The sequence below is a fragment of the Spathaspora passalidarum genome (assembly GCF_000223485.1).
Source record: "Spathaspora passalidarum NRRL Y-27907 unplaced genomic scaffold SPAPAscaffold_8, whole genome shotgun sequence".
Taxonomy (NCBI): Eukaryota; Fungi; Ascomycota; class Pichiomycetes; order Serinales; family Debaryomycetaceae; genus Spathaspora; species Spathaspora passalidarum.
The window spans coordinates 355,552-378,465 of NW_006767432.1; the positions used below are offsets into that span (position 1 = coordinate 355,552).

At 38.8% G+C, this 22,914-nt stretch overlaps 13 protein-coding genes across 13 annotated transcripts; 8 read left to right on the forward strand and 5 right to left on the reverse strand. All coding sequences in view use genetic code 12, as the record gives it.

Annotated features, from left to right (window-relative positions):
- Positions 1 to 96: 96 nt before the first annotated feature.
- Positions 97 to 3,336, forward strand: POL3 (DNA-directed DNA polymerase delta; the record flags this gene model as incomplete). Its single annotated transcript, XM_007377706.1, has 1 exon — positions 97 to 3,336. One exon carries the CDS (start codon positions 97 to 99, stop codon positions 3,334 to 3,336), a length of 3,240 nt encoding a protein of 1,079 aa, XP_007377768.1.
- SPAPADRAFT_73433 (uncharacterized protein) lies at positions 1,392 to 5,596 on the reverse strand (the record flags this gene model as incomplete). Its single annotated transcript, XM_007377707.1, has 2 exons — positions 1,392 to 5,461; positions 5,522 to 5,596. 2 exons carry the CDS (start codon positions 5,594 to 5,596, stop codon positions 3,350 to 3,352), a joined length of 2,187 nt encoding a protein of 728 aa, XP_007377769.1.
- Positions 5,597 to 6,169: 573 nt separating this feature from the next.
- On the forward strand, positions 6,170 to 7,569 carry NPT1 (nicotinate phosphoribosyltransferase; the record flags this gene model as incomplete). The annotated part of the gene is made up of 1 exon (XM_007377708.1): positions 6,170 to 7,569. One exon carries the CDS (start codon positions 6,223 to 6,225, stop codon positions 7,474 to 7,476), a length of 1,254 nt encoding a protein of 417 aa, XP_007377770.1.
- Positions 7,570 to 7,919: 350 nt separating this feature from the next.
- Positions 7,920 to 10,880, forward strand: KAP120 (Kap120p; the record flags this gene model as incomplete). The annotated part of the gene is made up of 1 exon (XM_007377709.1): positions 7,920 to 10,880. The coding sequence occupies one exon, from the start codon at positions 7,920 to 7,922 to the stop codon at positions 10,878 to 10,880; it is 2,961 nt and encodes a 986-aa protein (XP_007377771.1).
- Positions 10,881 to 11,033: 153 nt separating this feature from the next.
- Positions 11,034 to 15,662, reverse strand: SPAPADRAFT_63632 (Hsp70 family ATPase; the record flags this gene model as incomplete). Its single annotated transcript, XM_007377710.1, is given in 2 exon segments — positions 11,034 to 14,107; positions 14,119 to 15,662. 1 exon segment carries the CDS (start codon positions 13,896 to 13,898, stop codon positions 12,003 to 12,005), a length of 1,896 nt encoding a protein of 631 aa, XP_007377772.1.
- On the forward strand, positions 11,058 to 11,945 carry PRE5 (proteasome core particle subunit alpha 6; the record flags this gene model as incomplete). Its single annotated transcript, XM_007377711.1, has 1 exon — positions 11,058 to 11,945. The coding sequence occupies one exon, from the start codon at positions 11,058 to 11,060 to the stop codon at positions 11,943 to 11,945; it is 888 nt and encodes a 295-aa protein (XP_007377773.1).
- Positions 14,138 to 15,109, reverse strand: SPAPADRAFT_52853 (uncharacterized protein; the record flags this gene model as incomplete). The annotated part of the gene is made up of 1 exon (XM_007377712.1): positions 14,138 to 15,109. The coding sequence occupies one exon, from the start codon at positions 15,107 to 15,109 to the stop codon at positions 14,138 to 14,140; it is 972 nt and encodes a 323-aa protein (XP_007377774.1).
- A 71-nt stretch (positions 15,663 to 15,733) lies between the features above and the next one.
- On the forward strand, positions 15,734 to 17,254 carry SPAPADRAFT_158333 (putative tRNA acetyltransferase; the record flags this gene model as incomplete). The annotated part of the gene is made up of 1 exon (XM_007377713.1): positions 15,734 to 17,254. One exon carries the CDS (start codon positions 15,752 to 15,754, stop codon positions 16,646 to 16,648), a length of 897 nt encoding a protein of 298 aa, XP_007377775.1.
- Positions 16,653 to 17,150, reverse strand: SPAPADRAFT_144043 (chaperone; the record flags this gene model as incomplete). The annotated part of the gene is made up of 1 exon (XM_007377714.1): positions 16,653 to 17,150. The coding sequence occupies one exon, from the start codon at positions 17,148 to 17,150 to the stop codon at positions 16,653 to 16,655; it is 498 nt and encodes a 165-aa protein (XP_007377776.1).
- A 145-nt stretch (positions 17,255 to 17,399) lies between the features above and the next one.
- On the forward strand, positions 17,400 to 17,840 carry SPAPADRAFT_144102 (uncharacterized protein; the record flags this gene model as incomplete). Its single annotated transcript, XM_007377715.1, has 1 exon — positions 17,400 to 17,840. The coding sequence occupies one exon, from the start codon at positions 17,400 to 17,402 to the stop codon at positions 17,838 to 17,840; it is 441 nt and encodes a 146-aa protein (XP_007377777.1).
- A 294-nt stretch (positions 17,841 to 18,134) lies between these two features.
- Positions 18,135 to 19,651, forward strand: UME1 (Ume1p; the record flags this gene model as incomplete). Its single annotated transcript, XM_007377716.1, has 1 exon — positions 18,135 to 19,651. One exon carries the CDS (start codon positions 18,200 to 18,202, stop codon positions 19,616 to 19,618), a length of 1,419 nt encoding a protein of 472 aa, XP_007377778.1.
- Positions 19,652 to 19,685: 34 nt separating this feature from the next.
- OGG1 (8-oxoguanine glycosylase) lies at positions 19,686 to 21,155 on the forward strand (the record flags this gene model as incomplete). Its single annotated transcript, XM_007377717.1, has 1 exon — positions 19,686 to 21,155. The coding sequence occupies one exon, from the start codon at positions 19,713 to 19,715 to the stop codon at positions 20,745 to 20,747; it is 1,035 nt and encodes a 344-aa protein (XP_007377779.1).
- Positions 21,156 to 22,047: 892 nt separating this feature from the next.
- SPAPADRAFT_52858 (uncharacterized protein) lies at positions 22,048 to 22,704 on the reverse strand (the record flags this gene model as incomplete). The annotated part of the gene is made up of 1 exon (XM_007377718.1): positions 22,048 to 22,704. One exon carries the CDS (start codon positions 22,702 to 22,704, stop codon positions 22,048 to 22,050), a length of 657 nt encoding a protein of 218 aa, XP_007377780.1.
- Between the last annotated feature and the right edge of the window lie 210 nt (positions 22,705 to 22,914).

Below are 22,914 nucleotides of genomic sequence, written 5' to 3' on the forward strand. Positions count from 1 at the left end.
CAAAAAAAACGCGTATTGCTTTTTTTTTTTTGTTCTAGCAAAATGCATTTCTAATCTTGCCTACGATTCTTTGCTACTATCATTTATTACTAAGCAATGCCAGGAGAGAAAAGAGCCTTTGAGGAGGTGCACCAAGATCAGGCGCACTCGTTGCCTGTATCGTCCCAGATAATATCATCTCAAGGGGGGTTAACAGCTTCCGAAGAACAGGTTTTAAGACAGGTGAAGCGTCCCAATGGGAATCAAGAACCTTCTGAATTTGAGCGAGAGTTATTGGACATGACTCAAGCAGTCCGTGGAATGGAACAGGAGGAAGATCAGAATTGGAGCAGACCTGAATTATCAGCTGATTTCAATTCCGAATTGGAAGATGTCAGTTTTCAACAATTGGACGCGGAAGAGTTCAACGAACGAGATAACACCTTTGCTCGATTCTTTGGTATTACTGAAGCTGGACATTCAGTGTTGTGTAATGTTGTAGGATTTATCCATTACTTCTACGTTCCAGTTCCCAAAGGGTTCGTTAAGGATCAGCATTTGCAACAATTCACCAATTACTTGCATGCCAATTATGAAGGTATAGATAAGGTCGAAATAACATTGAAGGAAACAATCTGGGGATATAACAGAAATATCAAGACTCCATTCTTCAAAGTGTTTGTCAATAATACTAGAAACATCACTAAACTCAGAACAGCTTTTGAAAGAGGTGACATTCGGTTTGAAAACTTGTTCAGTGAAACCGTGTCTTACGACAATATCAACTATTTGATGAGGTTGATGATTGACTGTAAAATCACTGGGATGTCGTGGATAACCTTACCAAAGTCTAAATATAAAATGGTTCCTGATAATCTTAAGATTTCTAGCTGTCAAATAGAATGTTCCATTGACTACAGGGACTTGATCACCCATCCATCAGAAGGAGAATGGTTGAAGATGGCACCACTTCGTATTTTATCCTTTGATATTGAATGTGCTGGTAGAAAAGGTATATTCCCGGAAGCTCAACATGATCCGGTCATTCAGATTGCTAATGTAGTACTGAAATCGGGTGAGTCTAAACCATTCGTCAGAAATGTTTTCACTGTCAATACATGTTCTCCTATTATTGGGTCTCAAATCTTTGAGCATGCCAAGGAAGAAGAAATGTTGATGCATTGGAGACAGTTCATCACTGAGGTGGACCCTGATGTTATTATTGGTTATAATACTTCCAATTTTGATATCCCTTACTTGTTAGATAGGGCCAAAGCGTTAGGGTTAAAGGATTTCCCCTTCTTTGGTAGATTAAAACGTATTAAGCAAGAAGTCAAAGATGCCGTGTTTAGTTCTAGGGCATATGGTACCAGAGAAAACAAGGTCGTTAATATTGATGGACGAATGCAATTGGATTTGCTTCAGTTTGTTCAAAGAGAATACAAATTGCGTTCTTATACATTGAACTCGGTCTCGGCTCACTTTTTGGGGGAACAGAAGGAAGATGTGCAACATTCTATTATTACTGACTTACAAAACGGTACGAAAGAAACAAGAAGACGGTTGGCAGTTTACTGTTTGAAAGATGCATTCTTGCCTTTGAGACTTTTGGACAAGCTTATGTGTTTGGTTAATTATACAGAAATGGCTAGAGTCACTGGTGTTCCATTCTCGTATTTGTTATCCAGAGGGCAACAAATCAAGGTTATCTCACAATTATTCAGAAAATGTTTAGAAGAAGATATCATTATTCCAAATATGAAGAGCGAAGGAACAAACGAAGAGTACGAAGGTGCAACCGTTATTGAACCTATAAGAGGATATTATGACGTACCTATTGCAACCTTGGATTTCAGTTCGTTGTATCCTTCGATCATGATGGCCCATAATTTGTGTTATACCACTTTACTTAGCAAGAGTGCAATCCAAGCGTACGGGTTGACCGAAGAAGATTATACTAGAACACCAAATGGTGATTTCTTTGTCAAGTCACACAAAAGACAAGGTATTTTACCAACCATCTTGAATGAATTATTGACTGCTAGAAAAAAGGCTAAAGCTGACTTGAAAAAGGAAACAGATCCATTTAAGAAAGATGTGCTTAATGGTAGACAATTAGCATTAAAGATCTCGGCCAACTCGGTTTATGGGTTCACTGGTGCTACTATTGGTAAATTGCCTTGTCTTGCAATTTCATCTTCTGTTACTGCTTTTGGTAGAGAAATGATCGAGAAAACCAAAAACGAAGTTCAAGAATATTATTCTAAAAAGAATGGACACCCGTTTGATGCTCAAGTTATTTATGGTGATACAGATTCTGTTATGGTCAAGTTTGGTTATCAAGACTTGGAAACTTGTATGAAATTGGGTGAGGAGGCTGCTAATTACGTGTCGACTAAATTCAAGAGTCCTATTAAGTTGGAGTTTGAGAAGGTTTATTATCCATATTTGTTAATCAACAAGAAGAGATATGCTGGGTTATATTGGACCAGACCCGATAAGTTTGATAAGATGGATACCAAAGGTATTGAAACAGTTAGAAGAGATAACTGTAGATTGGTACAAAATGTTATCACCAAAGTTTTACAATTTATTTTGGAAGAACGAGATGTTGAAAAGGCACAGAGATTTGTTAAACAGACAATTGCTGATTTATTGCAAAACCGAGTAGATTTGTCACAGTTGGTTATTACCAAGGCTTATGCTAAGCACGATTATTCCGCTAAACAGGCCCATGTTGAATTGGCAGAAAGAATGAAGAAGAGAGACCCTGGTTCAGCTCCTACTCTTGGTGATAGAGTCGCCTATGTGATTGTTAATACTGGTAGTGATAAGAACTATGAAAAATCAGAAGATCCTTTGTATGTTTTAGAAAACTCATTACCTATTGATGTCAAGTACTATTTGGATCAACAATTGACCAAGCCACTAGAAAGAATTTTCAATCCAATTTTGGGAGATGGTAAGACCAAGGAGTTGTTAGCAGGTGCCCATACAAGAACTATTAAAATGTCTGCTCCCAAGACAGGTGGATTAATGAGGTTTGCCAAGAAATCTGAAGTCTGTATCAATTGTAAGACACCATTGAAATCAGAAAATCATGGAGCTTTGTGTCCAAATTGTATTCGGGAAGGTAAAGGTCCTGAACTTTATTCCAATGCTCTTTCACAAATGAATTACTTGGAAAACAAGTTTTCCCGTTTATGGACCGAATGTCAACGTTGTCAAGGATCATTGCATCAAGAAGTTTTGTGTGGTAACAAGGATTGTCCAATTTTCTACATGAGAACAAAGGCCCAGAAAGACGTCCATCAACAAGCAATGGAACTTGTCAAGTGGGAAAATACTGTTTGGTAAATTGTCTATATAGCTAGTGTTTTATAAACATATCTTCACATTTTATTGACTTTCGTCCTAAGCTTCTCTCTATGCAATTTCTTAGTAAATTACCATATTCGAGTCCCACTTCCCATTTTGAGTTCCTGTAGGTTGAGTGAAATATCTTTAGTAATCCAACCACGTTATTCTTGTTGGGAATTTCTTTCAAATACTCGGCATATATGTTTATGTTGTTATGGAAAGTGGCAGCATCAATTCCTGAGGTGGGATATGAGTGGAACTTACCTGCCGATGATTTTGATAATTCTGATTTGACTCTTCTCAAATAAGCATAACCATCTTCTTGCTCAGGATAGTAGCTCGGAGCCTGTTTATCAAAAATATCAATTTCTGGTCCTTCTTTTGAAAAATTATAGGCAAAGATCACAAGGACAGCACTAATGATAATATTCCTCCTATGCAAGAATGGGTCGGCATTAGGATCATAAGTGAATACAATCTCGTCATTTAATGGTGAAAGTAGCATTTCACATAGTAAAAGATATGCATGGATCACGGTAATACCGCCATTTAAACTGTTTGCCCAAGCATGTATTCTCTTATTGACCACTTCGTATTCGCTGTCAGTGACGCTGACATTCATTCTGCTTGGTGCACCTGCGTAAACAATGTAATCATAATGGGTAATTCTCATATAGATCTGGGCAATATGGTAAAGACTGAATTTGCAGCGAGAATCATCTGGTTTTAGCATGGGTGATGGTTGGGTTAGTGTTCCTATTTCGGGGATGTTAACTGCCGTGTCGGTGTAACAGCAACCTTGGGGACAAAGCTCGGTGCGCCACATATCCATGGCAAATGACATTGTATCATTCCATGATTCCTTGGCCGAGTTCCATTCAAGGTAGGAAAGTTGTAGATCACGTTGCTGCATTTGAAACATTATTGATAGGAGACCAGCTAGTAGTAAACTTCTCCCAAACCTGGTGGTTTGTACTGGTTCGCGGTGTAACACCTTTTTAAGAGCATCTAAAAACTTGGGTGTTTGTAAGTATATCGGAGATACAAGTTTCAGATGTTGGCTATCATACTCCCACAAGAAATCTTCACAGGGCAAGGACAATTGGATTTGATAGGCATAAAGGATAACTGTGTGACCATAAACCGTAGCATTAACTGTATCTAGATAAAATGCCATAAGGCAGGCTCGTTTCATGGATTCATATTCAATCCATTGTTTCCATGCTTGTGGTGGTCCCTCGACTTCCTTCTTGAGTGGGTCTCCTCCTAGCAAGGGACTTCTTCTTAGCAATTGAATCTTAGTTCCATGGTATAGAAATGATCGCTCATGCAAGAATCTAGATGTACTGGTGATTTCAAAAGATTCTAGCAATAACAAACTTTGGATGATATATACTTTAGCTGGGGGCTTACACTCAGGGTTGGAAAATATAAGCCAACGAAGTGGGGTTGCAATTTGCTCTGCTAATTTATGAGGATCAATAAGCGCATTGACAGTTTCACTACAGCTTGACAAACTTGCACCCAACATAATCATGGCTAGAAGTAGCAACGGGTGAGCTTCCCAATTTGAAAACGAAGGTTTATGAAGGATTGGATATTGTGGATGGTATATTGTCCAGTATAATTCTAAACATTGTTCAATCTGGGGGATTCTGAAATCGGGATTAGTAGCTAACTCTGGTAGATACCCAAGTAGATTCTGTCGTATATTGGGGTCGATAGTGGTTCTGTTCTTTGCGTGCGGGAAATTTGGTATTATAGCAAAGGCATTTTCCAACAACGTTGAATTAGAAAGATCATTAAAGTTGTAAAACTCGCCGACTTTGCCTTTGGAAGTGGCATTATCTTGGAAAAGCCAATCAAATAGGTCAGTGGGGTAGGTCTTGGAATTAGTCAAACTTGATTCTGGTGGGGGGATCACTGGAGGGACACTTGTTGTGGACATTGTCGAACTGGAAACATCTACGGCGGGTGTGATAGCAGGCGAAGCTGACGAAGAATAAGTAGTATCAGATACTGTACTTCCTTTCTGTGATCTGGAAATGTGTCTTTGATAGTGTTTCTCTCTTATATCGTTCCTTGCAAAAGTTTGATTGCAGTTTGGCCAAGTGCATGGAAGCTTCTTTGAAGGGTCATGGTTCTTTTTGTGTCGTGATAAATGATCGGCTCGGGTGAATACTCTACCACAGTTATCGTAATCACAAACAAAGGTACCATAAGTCCTTTTTCTTTTCTTTGCTGGCTGTTGGCTCATTTGTTGAAGTGGATTTTTTGCACAGTTGGGTTGGTGGGGGGCATTCAATGACAGCCGTTTAAGGGGGGGGGTCGAAAGCCTAAACAGGAAAAAAACGACTGAGAAAAAAAAAATATTTTTTAAATTTTACGACGTGCATTATTGTGCTACCAGATGGGTTGCAAAAGGATCAAGACGTTGATTTACAGCGATTGATTGTGTGTAATGTGCTTGATGAAAGGGAAGACATGGGTTAGGTGCCACTTGAAGCGATAAGTTGTTTGGAAGAAACTATTGCTAGAGTGTCAACTTTTTTTTTGGAGTAAATTTTGCTGAAAATCTTGCACAAATGTAATTGTTTTCTTACTTTTGCTCCAGAGTGTTGTCTGTGCTTGCAGAAAATATAAGAGCAATCTATAGTAAGAGGCAAGTAGGTATTTAGAGCTAGGGTTCTAGAAAACCAAGAAAACAATGAGTCATGCAGTTGCTAAAAGCTTAACCGAACATTGATTGCCCCACCTTGACTTGCTCAGAGAAAAAATGACTCAAGAAGGGACAAAAAAAAAAAAAAATGACATTGTTTTGAACAATTTCAAGTCAAATACTCTTGACAACAGTTACAACTTACTACTAGTAAACACACAACAATGGAACCAATTATCACTTCGTTGTTAGACACCGATCTATACAAATTGTTTATGCACGCTGCTGTTCATAAACATTTCCCCAATGTCCCAGTAATCTACAAATACACCAATCGTACTCCCCAATTAAAATTGAATAAGGACGCTATTCAATGGGTCAAACATCAAATTCAATCATTGGAAAATTTGAGATTTACTAATGAAGAAATTGAATTTGTAAAGAAAACATTACCTCAATTCCCAGCCGAATATTTTGAATATTTACAAACATTCAAGTTCAAACCAGAAGAACAAATCAAGTACCTTGATGGTGATGACGATTTGAAGTTGGAAGTTGCTGGGAATTGGCAAGATACTATTCTTTACGAGATACCATTATTAGCACTTATTTCCGAGGCATATTTCAAGTTTGTGGATACTGACTGGAGTTATGACGGACAGTATGAACAAGCCTTGGACAAGGTCAGACAATTGGTGGGGAACAAATGTGCCTTTAGTGAATTTGGAACTAGAAGAAGAAGATCGCTTAAAGCTCAAGAGATTGTTGTTCAAGCCATGAGCGACTTTAGAAAGGAGAACCCCGAGTTGGGTGCCAAGTACATCGCTGGTACTTCCAACGTTCATTTAGCCATGAAGTACTCGTTTATGCCAACAGGGACTGTGGCACATGAATGGTATATGGGAATTGCGTCAATCACGCAAAATTACCCGGAAGCCAACAGGATAGCCATGGATTACTGGATTGACACCTTTGGTAAAGAGAATGCTGGATTAGCATTGACTGATACGTTTGGTACTGACAATTATTTGTCAGTTTTCAAGCCTCCATATTCGGATGCATATGTTGGGGTCAGACAAGATTCAGGAGATCCTGAAGTATTTGCTGAGAAGGTTGCTGCTCATTATGCTAAATTGAACTATCCCAAGAATTCGAAGGTTATTTGCTTTAGTGATTCGTTAGATATTGAAAAATGTTTAAAGTATAGAAAGAAAGCTGATGAATTGGGGCTACTTACTACTTTTGGTGTGGGGACATTCTTTACCAATGATTTTATCTCTACGACTACTGGTAAGAAGTCTGCTCCATTAAACATTGTTATAAAGTTGAGAGAAGCAAACGGACAATTTGCGATCAAGATTAGTGATAATATTGGTAAGAATATGGGAGATCCAGCCACTGTGAAGCGAGTCAAACAAGAGTTGGGATACATAGAGAAGGAGTGGGAAGAAGGTGACGAAACTCATAGATGGACTTAGTTTAGCAACAGCTGTAGTGTACGCAGCAACAGCCGTAGTATACCTAGCAATAACTATAGTATACCAGCAACAGCCGTAGTATACCAGCAATAGCCATAGTATGCCCAGCGATAGCTGTAGTAGTGTACCTACCAACAGTAAGATGATGGATTCAAAAAATTTTTTTTTCTGGTGTAAAATTATTTACACCAATACAGGGCAGCTTTCTCTGGGGTCACTCTTTTTACAACTTTACCACAGTAATCGTCAATTGTCCAGTACTCTCGAAATTATAGCCATCACACTGTTGGAGTACTAGTTACAGGATTGCATAAAGGAGTAATTAACCCGAAATAGCCCACCTTTTTTAAACCATTCGCCCCCCCTTCTCCTCCTCCTCCTCCTCATAGATATACCCAGGACCATTTTATTTATTGCAACACACCATTTATACCGGTTTAAACATGGACTTGTCGTATGAAAACCTATTGACGGTCCTTACATTAGCCAGTGGCTCCGAAAGAAACGCCGACCAGGGAAATGCCGAATCTCAATTAAAGAAATGGGAGGTTGTTGCCGGATATCACTACTTATTGCAAGAAGTGTACTTGAACCGAGAATTACCCCTTCAAATTAGATGGTTGGCCATTATCTGTTTTAAAAATGGTATTGACAAGTACTGGAGAGCTGCTAGACAGTTTGCCATTTCCAAACAAGAAAAAGCCCAGATTACATCACGAGTAATGCAATTGTTGAATGAACAAAATAACCAATTGATGATCCAGAATGCCCATGCCATTGCTCGGATTGCCCGGTATGACTTCCCTAGTGATTGGCCTAATTTGTTTGACGATATCGCCAAGAATTTAGATGAGTTTGTCTTTAAAACTAATGATATAGTGTCCACCAACAACACGTTAATTATCTTGAATCGTATCATCAAGACAATTTCCATGGTGAGAATCGGGAGAGCAAAACATGCAATGCAAAGTAAAGCACCTATAGTTGTGAACATCTTGATCAAATTGTACCAAAAGTTTTTCCAAACCTGGACGACTACTTTAGATTTAACCTTGATGGAAGTTTGTTATCTTTGTTTAAAGAACTTGCGTAGAATAATTCCAGAAGGATTTGATCAACCCCACAAGAACCAAGACGTTTGTGAGTTCTTAGGAGCTACAATTGACCATTTGCAATCGTTGGTTAGTGAACATGACAAATACTCTTCGGACTTGTTAGAAAGATATGTTAAGTGTTATAGCAAGTTGTATGTCACATTAATATCCACCAATCCAACAAGTTTTGTGTTGTTGCCATGTTCACAAAGGATAATCACCACATTCCTTCTGTTGTTGGAAGAGAAGGCTGAGTATATTTACAACAGTACCGAAGAGAATGATTTCTGGGAAGTGTTGGCATTAAAGGCATTTTCAATTTTAAAGAAGATCATGGCATATATCTATAGGAAAGGTGCTGTGACTTTAAAACAAAGAAACGATAAAGTTGAAGTTACTAATGCCATACAAAAGTTGTCTACTGATGTATTCACCAATGATTTAATCTTACGCTTATGTGATTTGATTATAAACTGGTATCTTCGCTTAAAGCCTTCCGATTTGGAAAGTTGGCTTTTGGAGCCGGAAGAATGGTGCAATGAGGAATTATCGACTAGTTGGGAATACCAAATACGTCCATGTGCAGAAAATTTCTATCAGGATTTAATCAAGTATTTCCAAGATGTATTATCGGGATTTGTTTTGAACAAGATTTCCTCAGGATTAATGGAAAACGATTCTGTGGATCGTATTCTCATTAAGGATTCCATACTTTGTACATTTCAATTATCTTCCGGTACTATTGCGAATAATGTCAACTTTGACACCCTTTTACAAGAAGTGTTTATACCTGAAGGGTTAAAGAATGACTTAGTGGAAAACAAGATTTTAAAGAGAAGAATTTGTTATATTATCAGTGATTGGGTTGGTGTTCAGTGTAGTCGAGAACTGAGAGTGTCAATCTACAAATTGTTGTTAAACTTTTTACAACCAAACAATCCTATTAATGATGGTGTTGTTAAAATTGCTGCTATTCAAACCCTTCGTGCTGTGGTTGACGATTGGGATTTCAACAAGCATGATTTTCAGCCATTCTTGAACGAATTTGTTAAATTGCTTATCGATTTATCGGGTGAGATGAGATTAACCGAACTGAAGTTATACATTTTCAACACATTGGCCGTGTTGGTGGAAAGATGTAATCCATTAGTTGATTATCAAACCTTGATTGATATTTTACAAATTGTGCCAAAGTACTGGGATTTAAGCACTAGTGAAAACCAGCCAATTATTAAAAGTTCGCTTTGTCGTGTATTAAAGAGTCTTACTGTTTCGTTGAATGAAAATTCGGTGGAAACTCATAGTATTTCCATACCGTTGATTCAAACTTGTTGTGCGGAAACTTCGGAATTTTACATCTTGCTTTCAGAAGATGGATACGACTTGTGGTTGGCATTGTTGAAGTATTGTCCACAATCTAGATTGAACAATCCCGATATAATCAATCTTTTTGAAATGATTCCAAACGGATTAAGAAACTCCACTGAGATCTTGCCCACGATATTGTCAATTGTTAGAAGCTATGCATTGTATTCACCGGAAATTTTCTGTCAAGATGGAATTATAGAGACGTTCAAGATTATCGGGGGATACCTTGACAAAGCCAGGGATGACAGCTATGCCATATTCATTGGATTAATGGATATTTTACTCATTGAGAATTCGTTGAATGAAGCATTTATAAATGGGCTCGTCACGAGTGGATTATTCATATCCATGGTAAACTATGTATTGCACGAAGATCAGAGTGCAATCTTGTCTTCGAGAATGTACTTGTTGTTTTCAAGGTTAGCCAAGAATTCGCCAGAGGTGTTTTTAAAGATTTTGGAAATCACGTCCGTGGATCTAGTCAAGTTTTTCAAGAATTGGGTGGCGCTTTATAATCACAATGGGAACCCCAGGAACCGCAAGATTAACTTGTTGGGGTTGATCTCGGTGGTCAGCTTTGGTATACCCAAGAACATCCCCATACTCTATGAAATCTTACCGGAGGTGGTTAAAAAGACATTCTTCTTTTTGGAAGAGATCAATGAAGCGGACGATGGGTCTTGTGAAGCGTACAGAAGTAACTTGCTATACGAAGACATTGACGAATATTCATATTTGGATCCGGATATCAAACCGCATGGTGAGAAGATTAGATATCATACATTGTTAGAAAAGAACGATCCTGTTTACAACACCAATCTTGTGCAATTCTTGAAGAACAACATTTTACAGTTGAAGTCTCAATTGCAGGATTCAGATTTTAATCAGATCATGGCATTGAACGACTCATATACTTTAGAGCGATTAAAAGCGTTGAGTTAGATAAATACACATACACCACCGTAGTTGTAATTTTATATGCAGGAGACATGCTTATAGGTGTAATTTTGTATGCAGTCCGTGGAGCCCTCTGGGAAAAACAGTGGCAATTGAAAAATTGAACCAGGGCAAAACCCATAGATTGTTTAATACATTATCTAAGTAGCTACACAATTGACCATGTTTAGAAACAATTACGATAACGATTCCGTCACATATTCACCCACTGGGAGATTATTCCAAGTAGAGTACGCCCTTGAAGCAATCAAGCAAGGAAGTGCCGCTGTGGGCTTGACCTCCAAAAACCATGTTGTATTGGTAGCCTTGAAGCGTAATGCTGAAGAATTGGGATCATTTCAAAAGAAACTCATCAAGATTGACGACCACATTGGAATTGCATTGGCTGGATTGGCCCCTGATGCGCGAGTATTGTCCAACTATTTAAGAAGACAGGCGATGTCGAGCAAGATGATTTTCGATAAGCCTATCCAGACATACAAGGCCGTGTTGTCGATTGCCGACAAGGCCCAGGAGAACACCCAGACCTACGGTGCTAGACCATACGGAGTGGGGTTGTTGATTGGAGGATACGACGAGACTGGGGCACATTTGTTTGAGTTTCAACCTTCTGGTAGTGTGTTGGAGTACTATGGTGCTGCCATTGGGGCCAGATCACAAGCAGCCAGAACTTACTTAGAGAGAAATTTAGACGAGATTAGAAACAGCGAAAGCACCGAAGCGTTGATTGTTCATGGATTGAATGCATTGAGGGATACCTTGTCTCAAGATATCGAGTTGACGAATAAGAATACTTCGGTGAGCATAGTTGGTAAGGACCAAGAGTTTGTCGTGTATGACGACGAAGATGTTCAACAATGGTTAGATAAGTTAGACTCTGTTTCTAATGCCAGAAATAGAGACGACGACGATGACAACAACAACAACAACAACAACGATGAAGAAGTTAAGGATGAAGAAGTAAAGGAGGAAAATGCTGAAACTACTGAAAGTGCTGCTGATGCTCCAGATACTACTGAAGGAGATGATAGAATGGAAACTGATGAATAGTTTTACTTCAATACACACAGATACACACACGAATTAATTACATGTAGACTAAATACATTACTTGTTCTCTTGTTGCTTTTCAGCGACATATTTAATAGCTTTCATACACTCACTTTGCATAGCATTTACCTTTTCATTGAGATCTTTTGGATCGTGCAATTTCTTATTTCTGATATCGTTAATCATGATTTGCACAGCTTCAAGGTGAAGTTGGATACTATCTCTGTGATGCTGTTGCATGAAACCGCCATATTGCTTTAATGCATTTTCCGTGTCGGTGCACAATATTTCTGCTCTACTAGCATGTTCAAAGTATTTGCGGAGTTCTTCATCGGCTTGCTTGTTCCGGGCACTTTCTTCAACCATTTTGGAAACTTCTTCATCAGTCATGGCGATTTCTGTAACTTGAATGGAAACCGAGTTTGGCTTGTTGTAGTACTCCAGATCCTTAGGATATTTAGTCTTGTCGGTGGCACTGACATTTATGATTCCATCGGCATCAATTTCAAACAGGACGGCAATTTGTGGAGTTCCTTTTGGACCAGGGGGAATGTTTGAAAGTTTGAAATTACCAATTAGTTTATTATCCTTGACAAGAGAACGTTCACCCTGATACACTCTAATCTCAACACCAGTTTGCCCATCTACTGCAGTGGAAAACATTTGTTGGGTACGTATAGGCACAGTAGAATTACGGGGGATCAAGGGGCTGAATATTCCCCCATAAGTTTCAATACCTAATGATAATGGAGTCACATCTAGTAACACAACATTCTTGATTTGTCCCGAGAGGACACCACCTTGGATAGCAGCACCCAAGGCCACAGCTTCATCTGGATTGACAGCAGTGCTTGGTTTCTTGTTGAACAACTGCTCCACTTGCTTTCTGATTCTGGGCATTCTGGTCATTCCACCCACGAGCAAGACTTCATCGATTTCATTGACTTTCAATTCGGCGTCACGAATGCATTTCTTGACTGGTTCAATGGTTTTTTCAATAAGTGGGAGGGTCATATTGTCGAGTTCTTGTTCGGTAAGAGTCAATTTTATGTGTTTATCTTCATGGATGAAAGGAATGTTGATTTCAGTGGTTGTTACAGTGGACAATTCAATCTTTGCCTTTTCCGCAGCTTCTCTGATCCGTTGCACGGCTAGTCTCTCATTAGATAAATCAATACCAGTCTCCAGTTTGAAATGGTTGAGAATATGGTTAAGCAAGACAATGTCAAAATCTTCACCACCCAAATGGGTATTCCCATTAGTGGCCCTGACTTCAAACACGCCGTTTTCAATGTCAAGAATGGAAATATCAAATGTTCCACCACCAAAATCAAACACGGCAATGATTCCTTCATTAGTCTTATCACAGCCGTAAGCCAATGCTGCGGCTGTGGGCTCGTTTATAACTCTCAATACGTTCAACCCCACGAGTTTTCCTGAGTTTTTCGTGGCCAGACGTTGCGAGTCGTTGAAATAGGCCGGTACAGTGACCACGGCGTGTTTTACTGGTGTAGGCAAGTGGGTTTCAGCAATTGATTTCATTTTATTAAGAATGATCCCACCTATTTCCGATGGCGACAAGGTCTTCTTGTCAGTTGCCAACATGGCATCTCCATTGTGGCTGGGGATGATCTTGTAAGGAACGTTGGAAATGTCTCGTTGCACCTCCGCATCCTGGTACTTTCGCCCAATTAACCGTTTAGTAGCGTAGAAGGTATTTTCTGGGTTGATTACTGCTTGTCTCTTAGCAGCGAGGCCAACTAGAGTGGAATCATTGGTGAATGCCACTATCGAGGGTGTTGTTCTTCCACCTTCTTCATTTTCTAGAATTTTCGGTTGATGGCCCTCCATTATCGCCACTGCGGAATTGGTAGTTCCAAGGTCAATTCCAATGACGGTATGGTTGAACCGCACATGTCTTAGCAACCGACTGCGTCTTATAGTTCTGAGCATGGTTAAGATGTATGGTGATCACTGGTAGGAGTTTGAGATGAATGGCAATTTTTTCGGTTGCTCCGATCGGAGATTGAACTCTGATCTACGATTATCTATTGTATAGGTATATAGGTATATATCTGTTATGTACACGTATGTATCCGTTATATATCTATTACATATCTATTACACATCTATTACACATCTATTACATATCTATTACATATCTATTATATCTCTATTAAATATATACAAGATTAATACGGAATAAACTGCATTCCATTGTCAAAAGTAAACCCCTTGAAATATAACAATCCAATAACATCCAAGCCCATCTGATCAAGAATCATCAACAAGTCGGGAGTGTTTAACAGTACCTTGACTAATCGTTGAGATAGACATTTGTCTAGTTGGTGAAAAGTAGTGTAGATTGTATGCAACTCATCTGACTTATGCACCACTACCCCCACTCTATTTGTTCGTTTATTCATCACTAACTCTCCTACATCTTGCACATGTGGAAATTGAGGATATGAACCATGTATAAAATTGTTCAAATGACCCAAGAACTTTTCGGGAAGTACAAATTCACCACTGAATACATTCGACAGAAGCAAGTCAATGAGGGAGCGATCAGTAAACCCAGTCAAACTCATTGCACGATACAGATGCAGAACACTCCAATTGTCACGCTTAACTTCCTGCTCATATGATTCCACATCAATAAATAATCGAAACAATGCATGTAAATCCACAGGGTTAAAGTACGCTTCAGATTTAGGTTGGGTTCGTCTCATGTACTGCTTCACCTGGGGTATGCTGCATATTTCAATGTGGTTATGCTGTACAAGTATGCAATAGTCACCAGCTAATATGCCTAGTTTGCACAATACCAACTGGGGTTGAATTTTCCCCTGTACGTCGATGGTGACGTCTGCTAGTGTTTCATGGATTAGCATTAGTGAAATGGACTGGACGAGAAAAATGTGGCCCTTGGCATGATGCGAGTACACTTTCAATAAATCGAGATCTTCAGCATATGTCTTATTGGGAAGGTCAGTTACGAACTTGAAATGGGAGAGCACAACTTTTATCATCTTGGCTATGAATTGGTTGTACTCGTGTTTGGTCTTGAAGGATAATCGCGACTTGTGGGGGAACTTTTGGTTTACTTTTCTCGATAGTTTGAGTTTTAGTTGGGATATCGTGTCATGTCTTGCCTTGACCATTTTATAGCTTGATTTGTTAAGTAAGCTTATGTTGAACCAGAATTGTTCATATGATGCTGGGGTTATTAGGCCCTCTTGTAAAGTTTGAACAATTCTGGAAGTGCCTAGATTGAACGTGATTGAAGATATTAAGTTTTCAACGAGACTTAGCCTGGAGATATCAACATAGTTGTAAGCCCTGCGTATATTTTCTTCAAATTCTAGTCTTTGCTGGTGTAGAAAGTGTAGTATTATAGGTATGCATTTGGTATGGCCAAACTCTGAAATTATATCAGAGATTGAATTTCGGTTGTAAATTTGTAGTACATGTTCAAACTTACGAAATATTCTGTTCATCTCAAGACACAGTTCGTAATTGCCTACGGTGTTGTTTATACCATAGTATGTCAATTGTTTACCGAATAACAATTTATAAATCTGTTGCCAGAAATAGTAATCGTTAAGCTTATGACGGAGCTGCTTGTTTAGTTGATACAAATGAAATACATCGGATATGGTAAGATTGCCTAGTTCGACAATGTGTAGTATTATATCTAGTGATAGTGTAAACATTGATGGGATCAACAAAGGCTGTATTATGTTTTTTTTTTTTTACCTCATCAGATATTGCAAATTTATCTAGCTGACCAAGTGTAACACGTAATGGGCAAAAGAAAAGGAGGAGACGACAAGTCGTCTAGGAAAAGATTCAAGAATTCAGGTAAACTTCTTGATCCAAATACATCGGGTGTCTATGCTACTTGTAACAGAAACAAGGAGACGCAATGTAGGAACGAGTTGATCAACTTGTTCAATGAGAAGATCCCAGAATATTTCAACGTTAATGAAGGAGGAGAAGAAGACGAAGAAGAAGAACAGAAAAAGCTTTCGATTGAAGATAAAATCAAGTTGGAATTAGCTGAATTGAAAGAGACCAAGGCAGACTTGTTGAAACCTATTGAGCTCGATGTCGAGTGTTTGATATTCATCAAGACCAAAAAACCAGTTAATCCCGTAGAACTCGTGCAAAGATTATGTCAGGAACTGTACGACAGTAAAGTCAAGACTACCAGATACACGCAAAAGTTGAGTCCCGTCACTGACTCATGCAGTGCATCAAAGGAAGAATTAAAGAACTTGGCTAAACGGGTATTGGCCCCCCATTTCCATAGCGGAGACCAACAACAACCGGTTAAGTTCGCTATTCAAATTTCCAAGCGTAATTTCAACACACTAAAGAAGGACGAGATGATCAAGACTATTGCTGAGTGTATTGGCCACGACTATAATCACAAGGTTGATTTAAAGGACTACGACAAACTCATTGTCGTCGAATGTTACAAGAACAATATTGGTATGAGTGTAGTTGAAAACTACCAAAAGTACAGCAAGTTTAATTTACAGCAGATATTTGAGAAGGAGGAGAAGGAAGTGAAGGAGAAGGAGGAGAAGGAAGTGAAGGAGAAGGAGGAGAAGGAGAAGGAAGTGAAGGAAGAAGGAGGAGAAGGAGAAGGAAGAGAAGGAAGAAAAGGAAGAAAAGTAATGTCTATTAGCATGTAAGTAATCAGGATAATCTTTGTATATAATCGGTCGGTTGCTTCCACGCCAACCAGTCAGCTTCTTTATGAGGAATCAATCCCATATTATATAATTTATAAACACCAATTGCCATATTCAACACTTGGAAAAACACAAACAATAGTTTTGCCATGAGTATATCCTGTTTATTCTCTTTTGTCTTTAGCTTCTCAAATGTTGGCCCTGTCTCATAGACAATTGCCTTGAGGGGATTCACCAACAACATTAGAGTCATAGTCATGGGGATAATTTGTAACGAATTACCAGTAAAATAGCTCATTATCAAATTCATGGGTATGGATTTGGCAGGTCCATTGGCTAATGAGTATGCCTTTTTGGTTTTCAATATGCCAACGTCTTCCTTCTTATGGTGGTGGGCTGTAGTGGTTGTGGCAGTATTGGTGGTGTCACTGCCTGGCGGTGATTGTATAGCTTGCTTTGGAGGTATCACTATAGTTGGCTTTGTTATTTCCGAGTAGTCCATGATGATGATGATGATGATGATGATGATGACGACGAGGACGAGGACGACGATTTGCTGTCAGCATACAATAGAAAGTAAAACAAACTAAGGAGTTAAATTTCCGCATTCAAATTAGGAGAGAGAGAGAAAAAAAAAAAGGCTGAACTTTCAAATTTGCCTCACCCACTAACTCTATCACCATCTCCACAATTCCCATCTCCCAGTGGTTGAAATACATACACACTGGCATAGACATAGACGACAATCAATATGAACTCAACAACATCATTCAAGTCTAACCCGTTGAATAGAATTATTGGACTCTCAATAATTTTATCCATGGGATTCTTACTAGTCATCCTTGCTGGTATCTACGGTAATTGGTTCCCCATAATAATTGGACTTATATTTGCCATTGCTCATTTACCAGTAGTCATCACAAAGGCAGTCACATCCAATGACTACGACTTCAATTTTGAAGGAGGCAATAACAATGTTGTTATCGAAACTGGTCAATTCTTGTCAGCATTCTTGGTTACTTCTGGAGTGGTGTTGCCAGTTATTTTACACCATTCGTTGATACTTACTAGAACTGCCATGGTTCTCACCATCATTGGTGGGTGCTTGATCTATGGTACTGTTTATACGTTTAGTCTGTATTTTGATGAATCAGAAGAAGATGTTGATGACTTAGGTGGGGGTGTCATTTAGCTGTATCTGTTATCTACTTAATACATTGCATATAACTTTTGTAACTACGTTTAATTTAATGTTATCTCTAAACTCTTAATGTGTGACAGAACAGATATTCTACATGTATAGAGTGGATGCTGTACATGTGTGTTTAGCGGAATATATTCTTGTTAACCGTCTGATTGACTGACTGACTAGCCGTGTGATGGTCGGTTGTCATTAATGCTCTGCACAATCTGCCTTGCCCCCTCACAAATCCCACTCACAAAAACTGAAAAATTGAACCCAAAGAAAAAAAAAAGCACATACATCAACAACAACAGCAACACCATCACCAACAACACCATCACCATCATCTCAATCACAATCTTAACAAGATGACAACGAACGAATTCGCCAAGGCGGAAAGAGAAATAATCCAAGAACAACAACTACAAGAGAAAATCATAAATGAAGAGTTCAAAATCTGGAAGAAAACCGTACCATTGCTATATGACTTGATTCACACTTTTGTCTTGCCCAGCCCTTCCACAGTGTTTCAATGGTTGCCTAGCCACACCACTTCCAATGAATCAATAGTAGTCAAGTTCTTACTTGGTACTAAAGAGGGCAATGAACATTATTTGAAATTAGGATCTGTGAATTTGCCTGCTACTTTGGCTGACCATAATGGTAACTTGACAATTCCAACTTCCGATGACACTTCCAACTTCAAAATCTTGTCTAGATGGAAACAAACTTCCGACATCAACAAATTAAAGATCTCTCCTGATGGGAAACTCGCCATTTCTTTCAACAACGGAACAATCCATAGCTACAACTTGGACAACAGCGACGTGTTTGACTACAAGTACCATAAACATGAAGGATACGCCTTGGACTGGATAGACCAGGGATTCATCTCTGGGGCTAATGACGGCCAGATTGCCTTATGGAACATTGAAAAACCATCCACGCCTATCCAACTATTCAAGTCTCATTCGGGTGCCGTGAATGACTTGTCGGTTGTCCCTGTCCCCCACCAAAAGCTATTTGCCTCGGTGTCGGACGATTCTACCACTCAATTACATGATATAAGAACATTAGAGGCTAACCCAGTCATCACGGTTGAGAGCAGCCACATCCAGAACGCTATCAAGTTCCATCCAAACATAGATACGTTGTATGCAACTGGTGGTAAGGATAATGTCGTTAACTTGTACGATATCAGAAAATCGGACGTGCCATTCAGAAAATTGTATGGACATAACGATAGTATTACTAGTTTGCAATGGGATACCCACAACCCATTGACTTTAATATCTTCCAGTATTGACAAACGAGTCATCTCGTGGAACTTGGGTAAGTTGAATGAAGAGTTTGATTTGAGTGATGGAAGAAAAAAGAATGTTTCACGAATTGATCCTTGTTTGAGGTTTATCCATGGTGGTCATACCCAACGAATCAATGATTTCCACGTTCATCCCAGCGTAAAGAACTTGTTTGGTACTGTTGGCGATGATAATTTGTTTGAAGTTTGGAAACCAAAGACTTTAGAAGAGGAAGAGGACGTGGAAGAACACGAGGAACACGAGGAAGAACACGAGGAAGAACATGAGGAAGAGCACGAGGAAGAACACGAAGCGCCAGAGGCAGAGACAGAAGAGCAACCAGAAGAACAACCAGAAGCTGAAGCCGAAGCCAAAGTCGAAGCCAAGGAAGAACCACAGACAGCCGATTCCATGGACGTTGAACCTAAAGAGGAACCCGTGGACGAGCCAAAGGAAGAATCTCAAGATGTTGAAATGAAAGAGTAGAATTTTGTATTATATAGTATAAATCTTTAAACCAAAAAAAAAAAAAAATTACGCGTTTGAAAATTTCACTTCCACTGTGAATCACCAAACTAACATGACCAAGGAACTTCTCTGGAATAAAATCCCAATAATCCAAACAGAGCTCAACTTAAGCAAGGTGCTTCGTTGTGGACAAACCTTCAGATGGAAAAACATAAATCATGAATGGTCATTTACTACCCAAGACCGCATAATCTTACTTAAACAAGATGACCAATTTATCCACTACTCTCATATAATGAAACATGACACAAATGGTACATCTAGTCAAACCTTGGATTTCCTTCATGATTACTTTTCACTAGACTTGAAATTAGCCGATTTGTACACCCTGTGGAAAACTAGCCATAAAAAGTACGAAAAGGGTATATCTCCCTTTGATGCTTTCCAAGGGATCAGAATCATAAGACAAGATCCCTGGGAATGTCTCATTTCCTTTATTTGCTCCTCCAATAACAACGTCAAACGTATTTCGAAAATGTGTGACAGCCTCTGTCTGGAATTTGGCACCTACATCAACGAATACAACGACTACAAGTACTATTCGTTCCCCACGGCCGAAACCCTCGCCCAGCCTGATGTCGAAGCTAAGCTTCGTGATTTAGGGTTTGGCTATCGTGCCAAGTACATCCACCAGACCGCAATGAAGTTCACCAGCCCTGACTTTCCGGAAATCACCATAGAAAACTTGAACAGTTTGCGCAGTAAGGACTATACTGAAGCCCATGAGTTCTTGTTACAACTCACTGGAGTCGGACCTAAAGTTGCTGACTGTATTTGTCTCATGTCATTAGACAAACACGATATCGTACCTATCGACACGCACGTGTACCAAATCGCAGTTAGAGACTTTAAATATAAGGGGAAGAAGGAGTTAAAGACTATGAATAAAGAAGTTTATCACCAGATTAGAACATTCTTTAAGGAGATATTCGGGGATTATGCCGGGTGGGCTCAATCTGTGTTATTTGCAGCTGATCTTGGTGATTTGAATAATGGTACTAATATCATTGATATAAAGAAGGAAATCAGCAAGGAAAAAGCGGAACCAGTAAGTAGATCAAGGAAAAGAATCAAAGTGGAAGCTTAATAGACAATATACAGTACAATAAGAAGTTGAAATGGTACCCAATAACTCTCTCAATACTAATCTTGCTCTTTATACAAGCAGAAATATTAAACCCTTTTTAGCCTATTACCATATAGCTTCTCCTACTATACTTGCAGAAATTCATTCATGGGAGATTTGTAGTCCCACTAGTATATATAATCAAAGATACAGGTGGTACCTTTTTCGACAAGGTATTCCGCGACGATACAACACTGGTATAAAGGCCAAGCTAGAAATAATCATGTTTCGTGTACATTGTTCAAGAATAGCGTTCTGAGTTGAGCTTGGTAGATGTATATGATTTCACGTTGATCCGCCTATGGGTTCTGTGGGCTAACAAAGTCATAGTTCTTTTTGTAAAGAGTTTACTTCTATAGATTAAACCTGTGTTCTATAATGACAGGTAGCTAGACGTATTATATACACAGGAATACAGGAACAGATTATCTAAACCGAGGCTCGATTCTAGATGCTTGAGCAATTGTAGATTGACTAAAGAAAAGAGATATGAAACTATAAAACACAAAGTGAACACTTTCACTTTAAATAGTTTGCAAATGTCACTATTGTGACATTAACCAAACTTATTCAACACGCGTCACTCTTGACACGCTGTGCAGTACTTGCAACATGGTCACGTGGCAAGTGTGACTGCTTAGCTGTAATCATATTTCTAATCGCACTAGTGCGATTATGGAACAACCTGTATAGAAACGGGCGTGTGGTCTAGTGGTATGATTCTCGCTTTGGGCGACGACTTGGGAAACAAGTTGATTTAACTACAAGCATGCGAGAGGCCCTGGGTTCAATTCCCAGCTCGCCCCAATTCTTTCTTTTTTTTTTCTTTTCAAGTCTGGCTTTGTACTACCTGGTCCATATCATTCTAAGACATTTATTAGTGTGATCAGACTTTGTGTGAAATTTTTTAGCTAACAGAAAATTTTTTTTGTTGCAAAAAAAAAAAATTGTAAAATTGAAGATTCAGATTGGCTTATGCACGACTTTAATTTAGCTTTCTCTATTTTTAGTTCTATGAACTACTTTCATAGCTAAATAGTTGGTTCTGAACTATAAAAACAGAAAACTATTTCCAAAAAAATGAGGATGATTGTCACATAAAAATGAGTATATTTTGATTACATGCTATACAGAAACAATATGGGCATAAAATAGTATATAAAATAATGAAGCATATTAAATAACATACTTCAAACCAGAGCAGATATGATTATATCTAACATCTTTTTTTGCTGGTAAAATGTTGTGTAGGTTTCCTCAACTAATGGCTTGTGGCACATACAGTACATGGGCTTTTAGGTGGTGCAACGTTGCTTGTTTTTTGTGAATTAGATGGATTAGAAACAGATGGAGAATAGTTGCAATAATAATAGTATCCATTACCGTGGGAACGACAATCCTTATAAGCACAACCAACCTTGCTGGTTGATTTCCAAATGAGGTTTGTGAATGCATTCAAAGGGCATGTAGCACCGTAGTTATATTTCTTACCTTTGTTGTACCAAGAATTGACGACATTACCACAGTCAATAATAGGAGAAAAAGGATTGCTGCTACCGGTACCCCAATTGCCACTAGATGAACTACCTGACGTTTGGGAATTACTGGAACAGTCATATTTGCTTACAACTTGTTTTGCAGCTGTATAACAGTTTTGGTCCCAATTTAAAAGTGGGCATCCATGACTGGAACGCATTGAATTCTGGAGCGAAAGGATGTTGATGGAGAAACCTAAATCAAAAGAAATACCAAAGTTACGTTTGCTGAGTTCATCACCACCAAGTTCCCCTCCCATTGCTTGGAGAACAGAACGCTGAGCATCGGCAACAATATCAACTTCAGGAGCATCTTCAGGTAAAACAGCAGATTGTGCAAGCAATCCGAGGAAAGCGACTGAAAAAATAGTAGAAAGCTTCATTATAATGATTTTAAATACCAAACTTTAGATTGTAATTGTTAATCTTAGGTAATGTTTTAAAAAAAATTTGTAGAATGAAATCTGGGATCTGTTCCTCTTTTTATACTGCAAATCTCCGAAACTTGCAGTAAGGACTCTCCGTTGTTTTAGAACTATAAAGCATTAACATGGACGGCCATAAGTTGATTCATTAGATTCTCGCATGTAACT